The sequence below is a fragment of the Melanotaenia boesemani genome, chromosome 13 (genome assembly GCF_017639745.1).
Source record: "Melanotaenia boesemani isolate fMelBoe1 chromosome 13, fMelBoe1.pri, whole genome shotgun sequence".
NCBI classification, from domain to species: domain Eukaryota; kingdom Metazoa; phylum Chordata; class Actinopteri; order Atheriniformes; family Melanotaeniidae; genus Melanotaenia; species Melanotaenia boesemani.
In genome coordinates this window covers 18062502-18084404 of record NC_055694.1, presented here as the reverse complement: position 1 = coordinate 18084404, position 21903 = coordinate 18062502, and the positions used below count along the sequence as shown (strand labels likewise).

The 21903-nt window shown below is 40.4% G+C and overlaps 1 protein-coding gene across 5 annotated transcripts in view; it reads right to left on the bottom strand.

Moving 5' to 3' along the window:
- The window catches only part of rerea (arginine-glutamic acid dipeptide (RE) repeats a), a 120431-nt gene that overhangs the window by 11247 nt on the left and 87281 nt on the right, over window positions 1-21903 (bottom strand). For 3 of the 5 annotated variants that reach the window (XM_042003206.1, XM_042003205.1, XM_042003207.1), the window contains 6 exons: window positions 20996-21100; window positions 16524-16572; window positions 15066-15190; window positions 14341-14440; window positions 13502-13600; window positions 5801-5881 (listed from right to left, as the gene is read on the bottom strand). In XM_042003206.1, the coding sequence (XP_041859140.1) occupies window positions 5801-5881; window positions 13502-13600; window positions 14341-14440; window positions 15066-15190; window positions 16524-16572; window positions 20996-21100 (559 nt within the window). Of the gene's footprint in view, window positions 1-5800; window positions 5882-13501; window positions 13601-14340; window positions 14441-15065; window positions 15191-16523; window positions 16573-19231; window positions 19399-20995; window positions 21101-21903 lie in introns of those variants that run through there. The other 2 variants (XM_042003210.1, XM_042003208.1) reach the window with 2 other exon arrangements.

The window sequence follows — 21903 nt, the reverse complement described above, 5'->3', positions numbered from 1 at the left end:
CCAGCAGAATGGCACAGACTGTGCTGCTGCTCTGCAGAACATGAGATAGTGACAACATAAGCTCAGTATTATAAGGCCTTTTAAACTGCTTCCATCTGCAGGAGATTTCTGGTTGCTGGTTTATCCAACAAGGAAAGGGCTTACCCTCCTCCTATCACGACACTCATTCCAATTATTGCCACTTAAAATGGGCAACGACATACAAATACAAATTCAAGACCAACCGTGGCCAGAAAACGTGTCCGGAGATTCATCAGTTTACAAATTATCCAATTTACAACAACTGGAATTTGTTGTTTTAAATATAATTTCTTAATTACGCTGGAATTGGGGGGGAGGGGGAACGCCTGCATTAAAACATATATACTTTCTGTGTAATAATAATAATAATAATAATAAGTTCACAAGATTTTGGCTGAATGAGATTAACCATGAAACCCTTCCAAACTATAACATAATTGCTGTTGGGAGCGCTGGTTGAGTGGGAGCTTGAGTGCACAATCCTCCACTGGGCTCGGTGGTCCAATGTGCACGGGCAGGGCTGAGGGCGAGGGCTAAACTCATGTATTTACACCCTCATCCGCTCCCAGGCCCAGGCCTGAACAGATGGTTTCTGTTTTTCCTGGCAGATTTGTGACAGAGCCACAAAAGGCCCCTGCTTTGACATGAAGCCAAACGGTTAAGGCCGTTACTGGCAAGAGCAGGGGAAGGAGGAGAGTACTGGGGAGAACTGAGGAGGGGGAGGGCAGAGCATGGAGGAGAGCCGAGAGGGAGGAATGAAGAGCCAGTAGTGGATAACAATGGACAATCAACACTAAAACAAACCGCAAACCATTCTAAAAATCTCTCAGCAAATAAAAATTTCTGTTCCTCGACCGCCTGAAATATTTTTTGTGGAGCGCGGTGAGCTTGTCGTTTCTAGGTTCTGCTGGCTGATGGTGAGTTGTGTAAACATCCATTAGTACAGCACGAACCTGAACTCTCTCTCGTTTCCTCCACAGCCTGCAGATGGAGGAGGGAGGATTGCTTCCTGATTCATTTCAGTGAGGTGAAAGGGGAAGTATTTCTGAGCTAAATCAAACCAGGGTTTAATTATATATGCGCTTGACCCTTAGAGTTGTGATTCTTCATTGCCCATGGCAGGTTGTATAGTGTATCATTTGTAGGTATGCTCAACTCTTCCATCATCCTTATGCTGACTGTAACTGTAGAAGGCAACTTATGCTTACGGGGTTATGGATATGAAGACTGTACTTGGCTAAACTGGTGTCTTTAATATATAAGGTGTACATTATTTCAAGTATTTAACCACATTCTAATTAAAGAGTCTTTGACCTTTAAAAAATATAGATAGTAGAATAATTTTTGGTTTCAAAGTTAATATGAGACAAAGAAGCTAGAAAATGTTTTTATCTTTTACAAATTACATAATTCCCCTTTAGTAAAATATATTCAAAGCCATATTTATTCATTTAGTTTCACTAACGCTTCTATATCTGTTGCCAAGATGCTTTTGTGTAAAAGCGCCCGAGGTAAATTATTTTTAGTATCATCCACAAGATGTAGAGAGAAAAAAACAAAAATAAACAACAGTAGCAGATTATTGCTTCAAAGACAATGAACATGGAACAGTGAGAGGATCTCAGCTGGTGGAACAGGGTGCATGTGAAAGGCGGTTAAATAGACAGCCAGTCCCTGCTGTGCAGCGCCTTTCTGCTGGAGAATGACTGAATAAGCTTGGCTTTCACAGGTCAGGGATGCACATGCTGAAGAATCAGCACTCGTGTTTTTCCTGCTGTAAGCGATTTTGCCAATGAAAGCAGATTGGATGGCAACAGTGCCTTTTTGCTGGAGGGTCGATCCGGGGTGTTCTGCTGATAAGCCAGTCCCCAAAAACCACAGCACGGAGCCTAGCAAAGAACTCAATTACACAGGGAACCCTGGCTCTCTGGGATGCGTCTATTAAAGCTGAAAAAAAGATTTTGCCTACACACAGCTGCTCTGAATTGCCTGTGGTTTGCTAAAAGAACATCAATACTTGCTGGTTAGGTTTCTATAAGCCAGCGGTAATTTCACTGCCTAAACAACTTATATCATTTACCATAGACGGAAACTGTTCTATCACTTCACTGACAGCTACTGCCAGCTGGACCAGACCCCTGTCGTTTGTAGCTGGTATAATTAGTGTTTCAATCTAAGTATTTATAATCACACTCATCCCCAAGGTTCTGTCTGCTGAGTTAAGGACATGGCAATGAATTCAATTTGACGTTTGTACAGATTGTACCAGGGTAAACATCTGCTGTGAGGTTGTGTCAGGAACATTGCTCTCCTGTTGGCCGTCCTATAAATGACAGGAGCTGAGGGGGGACGGAGAGCTTACTTTTCTCTGAGAGAACAAAATGCTGTGAGAACAGTTTGGCATGTCAACCCTTTGCTAATCTGAGAACTAAAACAACAGGGATGCATTTCAAAAGTCCCACACATTGCTCAGGTCACTTGGCCCTGGCAATCTAGAATTAGATAGAAAATCTAGAAAAGCTCCATCTTTTCCATCTTCACGTCACAATGATGCAGGAACCAACAGCACAAAAATGCCACTTCAAATATGCTACTTCAAAACTAGTCCATTCTAGTTTCCTGCCCTGCAAGATGAAGTGGTTTGCAGCTGATGTTGTAGGTAACCAAATGTACTTCTAAATTCATGTAAAATTAGTATGTTTCACAGAAACATACAGCATAAAGCAAGACTGATATAAAGTCATGATAGTGCTAATATAAGTCTGTGGCTCTATTCTTAATAAAGTTAAATATTTAATAGGGGGGAGAAGTCACAAGAGAATCAATGACACAAAGCAAAAATGGAGCCAAAAGAAAGAAAACACTGAACTAAAAGCTGAATTGATAAAAACATACACACAAGCTCAAAGCTTGTATATGTTGCCTCACTGAGTTTATTAGATTATGGTTGCTCTGTGTTCTATAGCTCATCATTTTTATGATCTGTACATATTCAGTATATAAAACACATGAGTATGAAGTAAGCAAATGATTTGTGTTTTCATTCAATTTCCTCTCAGGACACTAAGACACACTAAATACAATTTCAGGCATGAGTTGTTTTTGCAATAAGTTTTTTTTTTACTTCATGACTTCAACAAAGTGAAATCAAACTGGTGAGTGTTTTTTTCTGGTACTAATAATTATAACTGCAGGTATCTTGTCTCAACATTTATTTTACAGCTCATCTGTTGAATTTTCTGCTTATTTGTTTTTCAGCTGTCCATTTCTGTGTTCAGCTGCACAACAAACAAAGCTGTAGCTGATACAAATCAACTCAGCAAATGCAGTCTGCTGATCCCTTAAAACAACATTTTCATGAAAACGCCTCCAGTAAAAATATGAGATGCAGTGTTATCTGTGATCTGCCATTTCAGCATATTTAGTTTTCAAACACTGGAAGCAGCGAGCTCGTGTTCCATGACGTCCTCTCTGGAGTGAAGGAAATGGTGGCAGCAAAGCTAGTTGCAAACGGTCAAACGACACACCCACTTCCCTCTCTGGGTCTTTATGTGACTTTATATAAGGCATTCCTGAATGTTAGTCAGGCCTGGTGTGTTTACACAGCGCTGGGTGCTTACCCTTGGCACTGGCTGTTTGAGCCGTGCTGGCGCTTCAGGGCCAGCACGGCTAATAGGAGCTAGCGGGAGGAACAGTGAGGGGCAGACGCACTGTACTGGCACTCTGTAGCCCTGGATATCAGCCCAAGGGCTTTAAGCTCTGCACTCTGTTCTGGATTTAGGGCAGGAGCGTGCATATTTGTGCAACATGCTTCTCTTTTCATTGCTCATTATGAGTGGAATAGCAGAAATGTACATGTTTGACTAGAGATAAAAGGAAAAATTGCTAAAATATTTTAAGACACTGTTGTGCTCAAGTTCCAGAGATGGGATTTGGGAATGAACAGGTAGAAAATAAATGGAGCTTTCCTCAGGGTATTTACAGGCACTCGATCAGATCTGAAACAAAGTAGTGTTTTTTTTTTTTTCCTCCACTGTGTGACAACCCAAGCTTTTCTGTGTCTATATTGAGCTAATACCTATTTCACCCGTATTCCTGTGGTTGCTACATTCCTCCACTTGCTCTTCCAGTCATACTTTCATATGTTTAAAGGCCAGTTTATTTTCCATTTGCAGGGGGAAAATTAATCTTTCTCTGCTCTGTGGTGGTGGCGAGCCCAGATCCTGGAGGAGGTCTATTACATTTCCTGCCAAGTAGACTCCCCCTCCAGGTTGAATTGCATTAATACTGCCTTTATAGCCAATCAACTGGACTAGTCATTTTTTTCAAAACCAGTAAAAATAATTGAAGAAAACTCTATAAGGAAACAGTATTCATATGTTTTAATCTCTTATTCAAAAGGTTAAAACTGGGTCTCAGGAATAAAAGAAAAAGCTAACAGGAGGTGACACAAGAGAGTTCTCAAGTGTATGAGTGTAATGGGAAGAAGAGGTGACAAACTCTAACCTCATAGCAAATGAGGAAATTAAGCAGAAGAGAAGTATGACAAACAATTTTTCTTTGATGTCTGTGTCACTGGAACACTTCCAGCAGGAAGAACCACACAAAAACAGTGGGCAGTTTTATCAATCACAATGCTGATCTGAGTATGATGTAAACCGCCAAGTCAAAGGTGTGAAGGACGTGGAGGCAACCTGTGCTACTTGTTCCATTTAATGCCGGTTTTAGTGAAGATAAAACTAAAAAAAGTTCTCGTGCTTTAACAGTTTCACGATCTAGTCTATAAAAACTTGTATAAAACATACAGTGGTATATAAAAACAAACGGGAAGACTTAACTGCAGTTGCTGTATGTTGTTTTCCTATTTAAAAAGGTTAACAGCTGTTAATCATTGTTAGGCCTGGATTTGAGCCATTTGCACCATGACACGGGCTCACAGTTGTTCAGTGATGATTACCACACTGACATATGGGCACGATCACACACACAGAGGAGGGAAACGTGACAAATCTAATACCCCACTGATTGTTTACATAAACACAATTACACTTTGTGAAATATTAAACTTTTCTATTTTTTTCCACCACAAATCAAAAACCTTGGTAGTCACAACCAAACCTGAACATCACAAGGAAACTACAGCAGCCTCCAAGTCTGAGAAGCTACAGTGTTTTGATGACACACACTTAACTATGAATATTTTATGATGTCGTTAAAAGTAAATTTACAATGCCTCACAACAACTGAGTCTATATTTACATAAAACTCATATTAACATGAATTTTTAAGTAATTAAAGTTATTACTTCTTACTAAGGAATTAAAATGAACTAATATCAGTTGCTAAGTGTTACCTAGTTTGGAAGCAAGTGAGAATAGAAAAGTATGTGCCGTGCTACTATATAACACAAACAAGTAGGCTAGTCAGCCTGAGTTATGCTGCACAATCTCTATAAATCACAACTTGTTTAACACTCGCTATCAGACCGTGCCTAATAAATTTCAGCTTCAAACTGCATTTGTTGCCTACTAAGTGCATTTAATAGCTCAAGTTTCTTTTTGATTAAATCTGAGGATAGCGTGGGACAGTTGTAGAACTTGTTCTCTATAAGGCCTCGAGTTGAAAAGCAGCTGGATTCAAAATATATTAAAGATGTTTAACTGCTTATGTTCTCCAGCGGCTTAAACCTCGGTCAACATGTTTCTGTGTTTTAACACAAATTAAATAAGCTTCTTGTAAATGTTCAGCTGTACAGAAAAGGGAAAAAAAAGGACCTTACCGTTTCTTTGTTGGGCAGCAGCTCTTTCCGGATCCTGAAGAAGTTTTTGCCAAACTGTCTCAACCCTTTAATGAAGCGCTTCTGCAATTTTTCACAGAGAAAGACAGAAAGAGAGAAAAAAATGAGTTAGTATATGTGAAGTCTGCTAAACTGCGGCTGCATAAACTTACTGCTGAGAATTATTGCAGGAACAAAAAACAAAAACATTGTTTTCATTTCACCAGTCTGTGGTTGGAGAGGGTTGAGGTGTCTTTTAAAAAGCTCTGTAGCAGTTTAGACTGCGGAGCAAACACAGCCATGTCAGGGTAAAATGAGAGGAAATGACAAGCAAGGCAGCGAGTCGCTGAGATTAAGCTCGTCTTTTTATGTGATACGAAAATACAGTTATATAAATACAGTCTGATGTGGAAACATACACACAGCTGACATGTTGAGCGGGTTGTAAATGTTATGAGGAAAAGTTCAATGTCAAAACCTAAACTTCAGTCTGAAACGAAGGAAATGCTTTCCTTTTTTTCCCTCTTTATATTTTGGCAAATTTAAAATGATAACCAACATTTTAAGATGTACATTCACCACATTTATCGTCACGAGTGAGAAAAGAGGTGAACTACACGATGACAGAGGTTGTTACTTCATGACATCGGCTTTAATGCGACGTGAAAAGTGAATGTGAACATGCCACCTCACCTCAATGAGAGCAAAAACAACATCAGAGACAAATAAAACAAAAAAAACCCTCAACAGCCAGAATGCATTTCCTTTCCTTTAAGAGCCACAGACTGCAAGCCATATAAAGCGACGGCTGAAAACATTCATAACCACCGAAGCAGACAACCAACAGATTTACTTTCTTGCTCCAGAGGCGAGCCTCGTTCCTCTGATCTCAGCCAACCGTTTCCACCAAGTAACTCCAGCAAAAAGTCCACAGGGAGCGCAGCACAAATATCTATGTCCAGCCACAGGTAAAAAAAAAAAAACCAAAAACAAATCGGGACAATCCTCAATGTCTCCGACAGCACAGCGATTTTTTTTTCTTAACAAGAAAGAAATAGCTTGTCACTCTCTGCTCTTCCACTACAAAGGGGAAGGCTTTACATGTGATCTTTCTGCAAGAGAGCCTCTGGTTTGCAGCGGGCTGGAAAACCTGAAGTGGAGTTGTGTGCCTCATGTTTGTGTGAGGCACAGCGCTCATTTCAGTCTGTTTTCGTTTCCTCTAACACTTAAATAGCAAGCTTCCTCTCCCTACCCTCGAACTGAAAAAAAAAAAAAATCCAAGTCACTGTTTATTAAAAATATACCGAATTTATCTGCCTCTATAAGAGGAAACTACAGCAGTCCATTCAATGCATTCAGAGCTTAGGGTGAGCATGCACAGAGGCAAAACTAGCTGGCAGCCTGAGAGGGGAGGCAGGCTGACACAGTTTGTGTGGAGAAAGGTCCTGGACATGGTGGAAGGAGACAAGTGAGAGGGAAAACCTGACATGGAGCCTCCTGTATGTTTTCAGGACTTCATATTCCATGCCATGTACAGTGCGTTATGTAACCCCAGATTGTTTACATATCCAGCTTTGGTGCAAAACAAAGGCCAAAATTTACAAAAGTAACAGCCAGCTGCAAAACACAAGAAGGGGGGATGATGCCATACTTATAAAACCTCTATTCTGCAAAATAACTTGATTTTCTCAGGTTTTACAGTTTTGGGGGGACTATAAAGAACAAAAACAAAATAGAAGAATAAAAGTATAGACTAAACAATCCAATAGCACATACCTAATCAAAAACCACATGCAGACAGCTAAACAATAAGGCCAATCCCATCAGTGTCATGGGACAGCAGTTAATCTGCATTCATCATACTGACAGTGGAGCGGTTGATTAGCCAGTAGATGGAGCAGTCTCTAACACAGGCTGCCCCACATGTCAAACCCATCTCCTTGACTACTTGAAGGAGTTAACGGCAGATCACCATGTTGACTCAGTCAAACTATTAAGAGATGAACATCAATCCAGATTTAAAGGATCAACATTACGCTTGTCTGACAGTTGATTAAATCACCAGGTAATATATCTGTCTGACATATTAGTATCCTAAATAGATTTGTCCTGGAATCTACAAATATTTGAGGTCGCTCTTATGAGGAGTTGAGGAGAAATTTCCAAGATGTTCCTATAGCTGTCATAATGGTGTATCTTTGCCTGAGCTTGTGGAGCTGCCAAGTCAAAAATCAATTAGACCTGCTCATGTAGCCTGTGTCTGTCCTAATTATGTTGCCTTAATTATATTCCCCGACTGTATTTACTCAGCCTGAGCGTTCAGCTCCACAGTGGAGCCGCATGCATGCTCCTTCCCTCCCTCCTCCTTTCAGTTTTCTTTCTCTTGCAGGCTCCCTCCTCCCTCTCTACATGTCGGCTCCAGTTTAAGGCTCCATTTCAGCTGCCTGGGCTCACTGCTCTCCAGCCCAGCTAATAAATCATCCGCCAATCTGCTCCCTGAATCACTCTGCCCCTGCTCCGATTGCTCCAGCCCTAGGTTGCTAGGCAACACGGTGGCAGAGGAGGGGCTGAGAGAGCCAGAGTAAGCAGGCAAAAGAGAAAGAAGGAGAAAGAGGAGGGGGAGGTTGGAGGCAGCTGAGTGGAAGTGCTACCAAATGGCCATCCGCTGTGCAGAAACAACAGGCTTCTCTTTTTGAGTGTGTTCCAGAGAGCTGGCGCTTTTCACCCTCCCCAAGTTTCCCCTCAGCGCTTAACAGTGCACCATTGTGAAGCTGGAGAGGAGACATTTAAAAGGAGGAGGAGAACCAGAAAAAAATCATTCAATGGGCCATTGTTGTGTGCGCACATCCTGTTTGAAAGCTGATTGTTGGGAGTCGTAAAACTGGTTAAGATAATGTAGACATAGGCACAAAGATGGTATCATGATGACAAACAGAGGGCAGGCTCACACATGGAACATAATTCCCGCTAAATGTCATTTCATGAAAACACTGACGCAAGCCTGTCCAACAGAAAACAAAGCTACTTTCACTCAATATGGAGTCATTATACTTGACTTGTTGTTAAAAGATGACCTTTCTGAGCCTGCTGTATATAAACCCAGAGGGATGAAGACAATCAGCAAGCAAACCAAAACCAAAGGGGAAAAAAAGTCTTTTATGAAACATCAACTTGTAGTGAGACTGGCCATGGTGTGCAAAGAGGATATCACAACATGCTTGAATAAGAACCACACTGACAGACACTTTACTACCCACATCCTCCCTACAGACACCATACACAAAGACATAAATTATATTTAGATTTACTAAAACGAGAACTGATATTAAAGAAGTGTGTCCTTGAAACATTTTACAGCTACGTATTTATCAGTAGTTATGTTCCTCTAACAGATGAAAAGTAAAATTTTTATATTTACCCAACAACAAACATGACAATGATCAAAACATGATCTTTGGAAGGCAAAGAAACAGCCGCTGCTCTTTCTAGCTTGTATTGACACAAAAAGGTGACAGGAAATTCCAGTACACACCCATCCTGCCTGCTATTTAGTTACCAAACACCACCCATTAAAAAAAAACATGCTGGCACTGAACTGTAAATGTGATTAAACCCTGATGACATTAAAGCCTGCAGCAAAATAAACAAGCCAGCTTGTTGCATTTTTTCTACATGCGGTGGTTTTAGCTTTGGTGGTGTGTCTTCACTCTTCATACTTGTGTTCTACCACTAGGGGGCTGCTACTCTGTTCTCTCCCTCATCCTCTTCATCCCCCTCCCACCTCAGTACAATCATCCATCAGCTAAAGACACAGCCGGAGATAAGCCGCGGCACAGTGCAGCTGGTTGAGGAATAGACCTCCCGCCCTGCAGCAGTCATAGATCAGCCTCCGTCTCTGACATGGCGACACACAGCAAGGCTGTGGCTGCTGCTTCTGATTGTCTATATGGCACCTCCTGTTGGCTGAAGTAATATTAGCACCACTTGTTTACAATTTTAGTGGGTTAGTTCAAGAATATTTCATCTAAGGAACAAACCTTTAGACAAAAATCAACTAATTTTTCTTTACTGAGACTAAAATATATTAAGCTTGTAATGGTTTCTGCACATGGGAAAAAATTATGTTGCATCAACTTTAGAAGAAAAAAAGAAGAAGCAATAAATAGCTGCATAATAAATGGCATTTGTCTTTGGCTGTCAGTATTTCATAACAGTAGTAAAATCAATGTCTGTGTAGGTATCAAGTTTCACTGCAAAAGGAATTTTAAGAAAAAATGGATTCAGCACTTTACAGAATCGTCAGCTGCTGAACCACAACTTTTTAAAACTCAGAACATGTGTCAGCAGTGGTGAACTACAGACCGACAGTCAACCACCAAAATGCATCTCATAGTAACATGATTTTCTAGACTGAAATGTAGAATTCGTGCCCAATGTTATATATAATCACACCCTACCAACCAATTGTGGTTTCACATACAACACCAACAAGCACTCATTCATCTATAAGAACTGTTCCCATCTAGTAACAGGGCACAGGTAGAGAAATATGTGATAGCAACAAAAAAAGAAACAGCCTGCATGCTCTTCACCTGATGAGCTTTCATGTTCTTAATATCAAACAGCTGATTTCTGCCATTGAAGCTACTGCACAATAAAAAGATTAAATGGGAGCTCTGAGGTGGCTGTGAGCGCTGATTTAGCATCTGATGAAACACGTATAAAAAGTGGTGCAGTGAAACGGTCTTTCTCAGTCTGGAGAAGCAGAGAAATGCTCCGCGTCTAAAATGGCTTTTGCTGAGCCACAACAACAGATTACATATCCTTTTCTTGGTGGTTAAATGAACCAACACTCTACACCCAACAGCCCACTTCAAAAAAGCCACAAGGAGGTGAGGTGGTGCACTTGATTTTTCTAATTAATTATTTATAGTTTTATATTTTAGCTATTTTATAATGCATGAGTACTTTCTTTGGTGTAATCTAGAGTCATCACCTGCAGTACTTTTGCATTGGACGGCACGAGTTGCCCTCACTTCGAGGTTATGGATTTTCAGTCTGTGAAAGTTATTATTACAGAAGAAAATTGTTAAGTGGTTAACTGTTGCAAATATTTCTTTACTGACACAGGATAAAAAAAATTATAAATTACTTCCTGTACAGCTTTATATAAATTACTTACAAATGATCTATGCTTGTGTTCGGGCAAAAATTAACAACAACATTAAAACCAATATAAGGCGTTGTGAAAAGGTCCAGGATTATATGCTATGTGGCAGCAGCTGCAGGCAGAGAAAGGACTAGAGAAGTAGGGTGGGGGGCTAGAGATGTCATGGAAGGGGGGTGGGGCAGACAAGTGACTCTGGAGACAGGCTGATTCTGTCATTTCAGCAGACCCCGTTGTCACTTTTATTCACATCTTTAAAGGAACGGGTGGGGTGCAAAAGAGCAGGCAGAAATAATGATGCAAGTCCTAGAAGGGATGAGACGGAAGAGGGAGAGGAAAGGGTGATAAATTTATAAAGAGAAGCACGGCTGCTTCTGTGCGTGGTCAAGGTTGGTGCTACATTTACACCTGTCCCTCAAGGCTGCAGGGCTGAAAAGGCACAAGTGGTGATGAGATCACTGAAAACTGTGTCCTTGACTGGCCCGAGTCGAGACACTGCTTCCCCAGGCTGTGGACATGGGTCAAGAAGAGCACAGCAGCCTGCTGACCGCCTTCACTTAAAGATGCAAAACATACCTAGCTCTGAACATGGCCAAGACTGCAATGGACGCCCTGGCAGCTCCTAAAATCCACTTGCATAACAGAACATGAAGAAATGAGTCCATAAAAGTGTGAGTGTAGTTTGCCTGCATGCAAGAACATGTGAGTATACCAAACAGATTGTAAATTAACTCTCAGTAGATAAAGGATAGAAGATTGATGGAAGGATGACCAGTTTTCACATGGCAGAACAGAGCTCACCATATTTAAGATCAGTTTAATGATTATTTATTTTGTTAGCAACACTGCAAACACTTTTACTCGTACACGGCACATTTTTGCTTCTGTGTAAATGCTGGCCAGAAGAAAATTTTCAGATCTTTTAAAGTCTTCTATAAAAACAAATTAGACAAGTATTTATATCCTTCACTCTGTACTTGTAAAAGCCCATAATTTAAGCATTATTAGTCTTACTGGGAAGAATCCTGCAATCCTGGCACACTTTGTAAGTTTCTTCCACTAATAAAGCTTCAAATTTAACAATGTTTTTTGGGGAGTGGCAGAGGTCCACAAAACACAGTTCTTATGACCTCTTGGTCCAATTTTCCCTCTGACAAACACCATCAACTGTGAGGCTAATATAGACGAGTATGTGGAATCTTTATGACCGGTGGATTCAAATAAGCACAGGTGGAGTAAAGTTGTAAAAGCCTCTCAAGGACCCCTGATATATGAGACGCTTTAAAGCTTAGTTTCAAGAGTCATTACAAAAGCTCTGAATATTTATATAAATGAGGAATGTTAACTGTCCTTAAAAACAAACAAAAAAAAAGAAAACTACAAACCTTTAAAACAATCCATAGTATCTTGTTTGTTTGTTTGTCATTGAGGACTGTGTAGACCAGTATATAGGGCACGCCCTCCAGTTTGAGTGTAGACTACAACTAAAGCATATAACAACCCGAAGTCATTCAAACATCATTGCAGAGGTCCAAAAGAGAATAAAATACTAGTTTTTTTTTTTTTACACTGTCAAATACATTCTAGTCTGCTAAGAAGAAAGTTGCTGTTTTAGCTAATCATCAGGACTTTAACTAGATAAGCTAATGTCCAAAGAATCTTAGACTGTGTCACAATGTTCAATATCACTTGTAGACTCAATCATATCAAATCAGCTGACTTGATATGCTGTGATTATTTGTGGTCCAGCATTGGTTCATTTAAATGTGCCCGTCATGTACAATTACATGAGTTCTGCATTAATAATTTCTACTAGATATGAGCTACTGGGAAAACAGCTCCACAAAGATGGCACAGCCTCTGGGTAACAAAAGAATATCAAAGCGGAAAATATATGAAATGTCTGGGAAAATGAAAAAGGAGCAGAATGAGAGTGGTGTGATCACAGATCTACAGTTAAATCAGGAAGCAGTGTTATCTTTAAAAGGGTGTGGGTATACAAACATGCAGCCTAGTGTGTCATACCACATAACAGCCAAAGCCACAGTGCTCTCTCATTTTGACATGGTGTAATTCAGCATGTTCATTCCCTTCCTTTCCACTCATGATGTGGCGTCTAATCGGCCATTTTCTGAATCCAGCCCTTCAGCAGATGTGGTGAAATTCACATCCAAATGGAGGCTAAAATTACCACCCCCCCCCCCAATCTTTTTTCTTTCCAGACTTCCATGCAAAAGATTTATTTCATGGGTGATAAACAGGATGCAGCTGCTCTTGAGCCTTGGAGGAGCTGGAAACTGACGAGTGTTTTTACTGATGCCGTGTGAGGCCAAGCCAAGAGCCTTGCATTAACTTTCTCTCAACAGCTCCCTCTAAGGATGCAAGGTCAGCTCTAACATAGGGCAAATATACCCACACCCCAACTGAATGAACTGAATTAACAAAAAATGAATTTGTTGAAGGTGACAACTTACATCATTATTTTCAGATTAAAAGAAGGAAGTACATTCTCAAATTAAAAAGACTGTGTCTCTTACCACTTCATCCTCAGACCAGCACTTCTCTATCAGTTTGGGTACCGGCTTCTTCACCAGGCGCTGCAGAGCCTTGCCTGCATCATAGCTGCTCTCGTGAAGCTGAGAAAAACCACACCAAAAGCATCAACACAAATCTCTAAGAATGAAACGATCCGTGCATATACAAATAAGGAACATTTAACCAGCTGCTTTCTTCCTCAGTAACACTAGAATGACATCTAAGCTGTATCCACACCTTTTGTGGAGTTGTTATGCAAAACAAAGAGATTCTACATCTAGGTCTAACTGAATTTGTTAGTACAAATTTTTCAGCATCAGAGAAAAGGCCTGCCAAGACCTCAGAGCTAGCCTGGAAAAAAACAAAACAGTGACAAAGGCAATTGCTGTGCAGCTCTAAGCTTTGTGCCACATTCAATTGGATGAAACAGGCAGTGCTGGGGCTCTTCTTCTGAGAATAAACAAGCATTACTCATTGGAATTGCAAATATAGAGGAAGGTCAAGAGACAATGACCTGCTCACTATGTTAATTTTCCAGTTTATAGAGTCAGAATATAAATGTCCTGTTTATGATGATTCTAATCTCTTTGCTGTGACTGATTCCTCTGCATTCATTGTCAATGTGATGGAGAAAATCTCTCATTATGCGTAATGTATTGCTAGCTTCTAAGGCAGGGTTTACTAGAGGGGGCTTGTCGGCTGGCTCAGAGGCCTAGTCCTTACCCATTAGTGCAAAAATAAATCACAGCTAAACCGGCGGTGAAATCTCAGGACTTCAATTGTTTTTTAATCACGACACCATTTTTTAAATGTTTGCTCGAGTTGTTGCATTGCTACTCACAGTGTTAAGTGCGTTTAATGTAGTGTCATCTCGTGAAGCTGCTAGACAGCCATCTTCTGTTGAGCCTCCGTCACACATGCCAGCAAAGGCAGCCATGCTCCTGCAGATATAAAACAAAGATGAGACTGATGAAAAATGGCAAAAAAATCTAATTACATGCTGTTAAAATATCATTTCACTTTCATGCTTTTGTGGGTAGTTATATACAAAAGGCCCCTGCAAAAAGAAGTTTAACAGCTTGTAATAAACAACAAACTGGAACCAGGAAGGCACCTTACTGAACACGCATTAACTAGTATACTTTGTGATCAGTGGTGTAAAGCTGCAACACCATCAATTCACTATGATTTATGCAGTTAAATTAAGATTAAAGGAAAATATTACAACATTTTATATTTAACAGTGAAGTAAACTGATTAAATTTGGACTTGGTCAATTTAGATCTTCGTACATATTACTTGAAAACAAAATCTATTAAAATGTAGTGAGTGGAAGCTGCTGCTTTCCTGTAGATGTTTAATTTCTCCTAAGGATATGTCTGATTTATAATTTTCATGCACACAAATTATGTAATAAAAATAAATAATTATTCCCTGAAATGGAGTTATTCCTCTTTAGGAAATAATCTATAATAATAATAAATCTTCTGATCTCATGGTCAATCTATTTGTAAACTAGGTATAACAGAGTAGAGTTTGTGGTTTCCTGAGCTTCTGTAGGCTCACCTGGCGGCTCTGAGGTACATGAGAAGGTCACAATCGTTGACCCCGGGCATCCAGACCAGCTCCTCTTTCTCGGTCACGGCCTGGCCACCAGGGGAGGGAAAAGGCTGCAGCTCTGGGAGCTTGGCCTAATTAGGTCCACAGAGAAGGAGAGGGACAGATGGTGTCAGACTACAAATAGTACACAAGCTTGAAGAAAAGATCAGCTTTCAACCCCCTGTCATCAACTTCTTCCCGCGAGGGTGCATGGTGGCAGCAGGGACAAGTTACAGTCACAGTGATTCAACATTTTTACACACGAGTGTACCACTCTAACGAATTTGTCCTTGCAGTGGATCAGATGAACAACACTGTCTGCATATGCTATTTTCCTAAATTAAAGATGTGTGTACAAATTAATGGGCTCGTCACATGGGAGGCAACGTCGCTCCTTCTCCATTCATTTCCTATGGAACCTGCGTATTGAGGCGAAAATCGCTGTCCTCCTCCAGCCAAGCGACAGGTGGCATTCGTGCATGTGAAATGCTGCGCTCGTTCATGTAGACGTGCACACAGGGCTTGCGACACAAGAAAATAGAAAATTTTTCAATTTTTGTCGCTGTCGCCTGGCACTACACTTTGAACATGGAAGAATGGATCATTTTAGCTGAATAAAAGGCAGTCACATGGCACCAGAGTGAATTAGACCAAACGTAGGTTCTGGATTTATCTCGATCAGCCTTGACGTCCATCAAATGATGATATTCACATGCTGTTTATTTTGTAAACTCGGATGAACCCAGGGTTGTCTTTCTTTTATACAGTAAACAGCAAGATTTCTGTCAATTCGTGCAAAATCTTCTCCATCTGTCATACTTTGTCACGTCAGGGACTGGTTTGAAAATGTCAAAATCCCCACCAACATCATAACCAATCAAATTTCTTGGAGAAAAGCGATCTTACAGGGCGATGCACGGCACTGCTGCCGTCGCTGTCGTTGGTCGCCTCCCGTGTGTCGAGCCCATAATAGTTGTAATCTTTCAGCAGCACTTCTAAACATGCTTAGACCATCAGATGCAAACATCCCTGTATGTTGGTGTGGGACCTTAAACAGTAATGCTTTTCAGTGCATGTATCAAGTGTTTGGAATGACCACATTTATATTTTATGTATCATGTATTATTATCAATTATCATTTTATTATATATTATACTGTAAATAAATTTTTTCTCTCATGTTTAGAACTGAATGAAAAAAGATAACCTCTACATGTTAGCCATACTCTGAATTTAAGAACCCTTTGGGGACACCAGAATGAACAAAAACCTCTTTTTCTATTGAAACCAACGCTAGAAGGTTTTTGGGTGTAGCATACTTTATATGGTCATCCTTATTTATTGAACTCTTAAAAGCTCAACATCTACAATAATTCTGAAAGCTGCATCTGGTTTCCACAATGACATGAGCTATACAAAAACTTACTTGGTGACTGGGTCCCACTCGGATTTCCCCCTGTGTGCTGTTTAGTCGCCTGGAAAGAAACAATAAAAGCAGATTAAAACAAAATGTTTACTCATTAAAACAGCAAAGACTGACAGTGAATTTTATTTTTCTTTAAAAAGGAAAAAAATCTGATGGAAGAGTGAATCTTGTTGAAAGAGCAAAATCAAACTGTACAAACCAAAAAGTCACAACATAGAAAACAACCAACTGAGGCTTAAAAGCAGGGAAGAAATAAAATGTCAGAATAAGCAACAATCAAACACAGACCATGAAGACAATGGGCTCTCTGTCCCTGAACTTGTTATGGGCAAGCATGTCACAAGTGCGACAAGTAGGTAGTGTTTTTAGTCTGAGAAGCAAATAAAGATTTCAGGAGAATCTTCCTGCTTGGCTACTCCTGTGCTGTGAGCTGAGCAGAGAAGATTTGCAGGCCTGATATTATGGATGCAGCAATAAAACAGAATCCCCTATAAGGAGGAGGACGGGTGGAGGTGGGGGAGAGCTGGCTCTGGATATGCAGGGTGAAAGCCGCTGGAAACGGCTGCTGGTACAAACGTTGGTAGCCATAGCAACAGCAATTTAATAATAGTGTTCCGATTCTCCAGCTGCAGTGGATTAAAGAAAATGACAAGATTTTCCTTTTGAAAAGTCTTTCCCTCTGTTGCCTAGGCAACTGCGCCGATTTCCATGCAAGCAAGCGAGGAGCAGCCCAGAATCTGTCAGCGTGATTTGCACCCAGAGAAGCTCGCACTTCATCACAGCAACCTGGAGGAAACTTGAGAAGCCCAGACCCTCTGGTCTCTTTACAATCCTTCAACCAGAACAAACCCTGTGACAAATGCATGTTTGACCCAACTCCCCTTTCCTCTTCCTAACAGACAACCTCCTCCACATCCTCTCCGACAGGATGGGGGTGATCAGAGGTGTAATCCATACTGTTATAAACCATCGCTGACAGAAGTACTGGCAAAGATTTGGATATTAACAGTGCAAAAACTAAATTTCAGCTGAAACAGTCTGCTGCTCCAGGGCATGTAACAAAACTCTGTGATTTTATTACAAACATCGTCAGTAGATGAGATGCACTAAATGTAAAACACACAGAAGTTGTCAGATTACAAGAACCTCAAATAATGAATAGTGGTGATAGAAATAAAATAGTTTCCTGCATCTTTAGCACTCCAGATGAAATCTTCAAGACTTTATAACATTTTTTCCAGGCTTGAATCCTTTAAACAGGGTTTCATAACCTTAACCTTTTAATATAGTAATTGCAGGCTAACAGTAACTATAACTTAATTTATTTTTTAATTAAAATTGAAACAAATGTCGGCACTATCCACAACCATTATAAAGCATATATGAAATGAACGTCTGCCTGAGGCCTACACACAAGGGGAAATGTTTATTATACAGAGTGTGCATGAATCTGGGCTGCGTTTCTAGACAAGTGCTGCAGACATATTTCTGACAGTATGCAGTTGGCCAAGTCCAAGCAGGAGGTTGTAAGGATGACAAATGAGGACCTGTGCACCAGAATAAGAAAAGCGTGTCTGGAGAAAGTCATGCTTTAATGCTGCAAAGGTCCTGAGAGACGAGGCAGAATACTGATCACAGGAGGAAGTGCTCAGGATTTGCCATTAAGCGTGCAGACATATTTCAACAGAAACAGCCTGCTGTACAAGAAACTCTTGCCATGTCTGTAACAGAGTTAGCCCTTTTGCTACTTAACATATTATTTCTAGATGAACAAATGTGGAAAAGTAAATTACATAGAAAAAAAAAAAAAAAAATATATATATATATATATATATAAAATTCTAAAAGCGGATAAGACTACTCTTCATGGTAATAATACTAATTACTATGTCCCTAAAAACATAAAAGCCATTACCAAGTGCAATGTAAAGTATGCCTTTTTTTCTGACATTAGCGTCTCCTTTAAGTCAGCATTAGCACACAATCTTGTCAAGTGATTACAGGCTTACTAATCAAACCCAAACAACGTGACAGTCCGGTTAACTTTGTGTGTATGTGTGTAATCAAAGAAAACCCCACCCCCCTCTATCAATTTCAGCCAATCACAGCGCGAGACTGTGGCACACTGACATAATTGCAACACAACAACGACAGACGCAACTTCAAGGTATTATTCTCGTGACAAGCAGCTTGTGGAAATCCCAGCTGCTAAGCGGAGCCGGCTCAGCTTTGACTGCACCTCGGCGATGCTTTACTCGCCATGTCATCCCGGTTGTAAACAGGAGCTGCAAAATGGGAGCCAGGGAAGCCTCTCCGGATCTTCAGACAGTCGTATAACATTACCGGCTGCACATTTGTCCGCCGCAAATGCCGCGCAATAATCGAGGCTTTAATGGAAGCATATGCACGGTGTAAAATAAATCTATTTCTTTTAATGGTAACGCAAACACGTACCGAAGTGAGAGCTGCAGTGGCAGCCTGTATGCTCAACAGCATGCAGCTGTCGGGATACCGACACAAAGTGCACACTTATTCATTCTCCCTGACACAGACACAGCTACTCCATGCAATGACAGTGATGCGGACAGCTTGCAAACATTACAGTTTTGGCAGCAAGCTGGAATACGACTCGAGAAAATAAGACGAGTCGACTCGCGCAGCAACTAATAACGGAACGACAGAGCAGCAGAATATGATGGCAGACCTACCTCCGAGGACTGAACAAATCATCCATTTCTGGCATCGAGCCCTAAGGTCGGGTGGTGACACTGTGTACAATACTCGTTGGACTCAAGTCCCCGCTCACACCTATGTCTAGGTGCTCAAAATGGAGAACCACGCATTCGCTCCGGAGAGGTGTTCACTGAGCTTGTGCTGTGACCTCAGCCTGCACGTACAGCGTCGCGAGCTCGGCTCTCGACTCTGTAGACACTACTGAGCATGTGCTGCGACCTCACACGACACGCACGCGCATCAGTGCACGCACAGGCAGACAAGACACGAATGCAGGATGTGGAATTCATGTCTCCTCGTATGTCTGCACCATAATAAACACGAGTTAAATTACTATGCTGCAGACACCTCGCCATGAATAAGGAACAAGCTGAAGGGAGGAACAGAGGAGTGGGGGAGGAAAGGAGTGGAAGACAGAGAGTGAACAGGGGCTCCAGTGAGGTGGTTCCTAACCTGCTACCCCCAGTGCCAAAAGCAAGATCAGCTGTCACTGCTGCACTTGACACACTCCTATCACAACCAGGGAATGACAAGCGGCTTCACTCATTTCTCTTGGACAATAGAGTCTTCACTTTTTCACAACACTGCAGAGAACACCAATGTATTTGCTGCTCAAGTCTTAAGTACAATTAACTTACTTACAATTATATATATATAAAATACCATCCTCATCCCAAGTCTTGGGGATTTTGGTAATTAAAAAGGCAGAGGAGGTACATCAACTACAATTAAAGGTCAGTTCTGAAACAGATCAACCTCTCACTGCTGTAGGTAGCAGTTACAGTAATAACAGCTCATACAATATACGACAGCTAGATGACCAAAAGCTTAGTCTTCATTATTTCTGGATTTACACAGAATCTATTCAAGCTTCAACATGTTAAAATTTCTGTGTAATCTGATGCCAAAGATCAAAGATAACAAACATTAAATGCTCTAACAATTGAAAAAACATGGGGGTTTCTACAGCGCGGTTGCCATAATTACACTGCATTAAGATTTTTTTTTTTTTTTGTGTACAGATAAGATTAGCAGCATAATGTGCAGACAGTGTCATTAGATTTTACAACCCCAGAAGGCTGCATTTAAAAAACAAGAAAAAATTCTGTCCTGAGAAAACAAATATAAATTGTAAAGTAATACTGCTAGTGGCTGATTAGGGAACAATTTAGCCATTTTAACAACTTTGTCCACCTGCATATTAGTAAAAGCATGCAATAATTTACAAGCTAGCTGTGTTTCTGGAACTATCACATTATCTATTTTAAAAGGTAAAATCATGCATATGTTGCATGAGGTCTGGTAGGTTAAACAGAACAATGAGCTGAAAGTAAGTAAATGTCAGCTAGAGTACCAAGTGCTTTAAAGGTTTGGACACACTAGCCCATTAGATTTAATGGGCTAGTGTGTCCAAACCTCTGACTGGTACTGTATATTGACAAGTCTCCTAGAATTTTTAATAATTTCTGAAAACAATAATGTTGAACCTAAACTGACTGTAACCTGTTTATTGTGAGGGTCTGATGCTTTTCTTTGTCTCATTTGAAGGTAAAATATTTTGGGTTTTGTACTGTTGGGTTTAAAGGAATGATTATGTAGACATTTTTCAGATTTTTCCGACATTTTATATATTAATCAAGAATGAAAACTCAAAGTTTATTTATTTAAATTCTTTTTAGACGTTGGGAAAAATTAAGGGACCATTAACAGTTTAAGTAAATAAACAGTAAGCTTCTCACCTGGTCTCTGGGTTGTATCCAAGAATATAGAAAAAGGAGTCGATGCAGGCTTTGAACTCCCGGGCAGCAAAAATGTCAGAGAAATGGGAAATGTTGCATTTCCCCCTGGAGAAGAGAAGATGGGCTTTATTAGACAAAAACAACTAGTTGACAAAATTATGTCATAGCAGGAGCAGAATAGGGCTGCAACTAATGACTATTTGGATGGTCGATTAGTCACCGACTATTAAAACGTCTAGTCGACCAATCGGATTATGTATCTCATGATTATTATATATGGATCTTATTTCGCTTTCAGCTTTGAAATCATGCATGAGGTTGTTAAGTAAGTCTGACGTGCCTCCTCTTTAAATGTTCGAGCATTGCAGACGTACTTTCGTGGTACAAATCTCACATGTATTTAATTTATTTTGTAAGTTTAACGTGAAGTTATCCCAGACTTTTAACGTTCTCCGCAGCGGTTTTCCTCCCTGGTCTGCCACCATATTTTTGGTTGAATAAGAAGACGATGTCTCACTCTCTATTTTTTTTTTTTTGTTTGTTTTGTTTTGTTTTTTTGCCGACAAAAGTCGACGGCTAAATTCGTTGTCGACTATTTTTATTGTCGACAATTGTCGACTAATCGTTGCAGCCCTAGAGCAGAAGCAGCTGTAATTGAAAACTCATTGTATATTTATTTATTTATTGGAGGTGGCAAACAGTAGCAGGGATCTACTGCCTGTCAGTGCATGCTGACTTTGTGGTGAGACATCAGGCTTTGGCTGCTGAAGGAGTAAACCCCAGCTGAACAAGTCTGCCCTAACTTGTCTGCTACAGCTAAAATGTAAGAAACAGAAGAGATGTCATCCAGATGTAAAGAGGTATTCAACCCGTATGTCTCCTTCTTGTCACCACTACCCCTCAAAGAG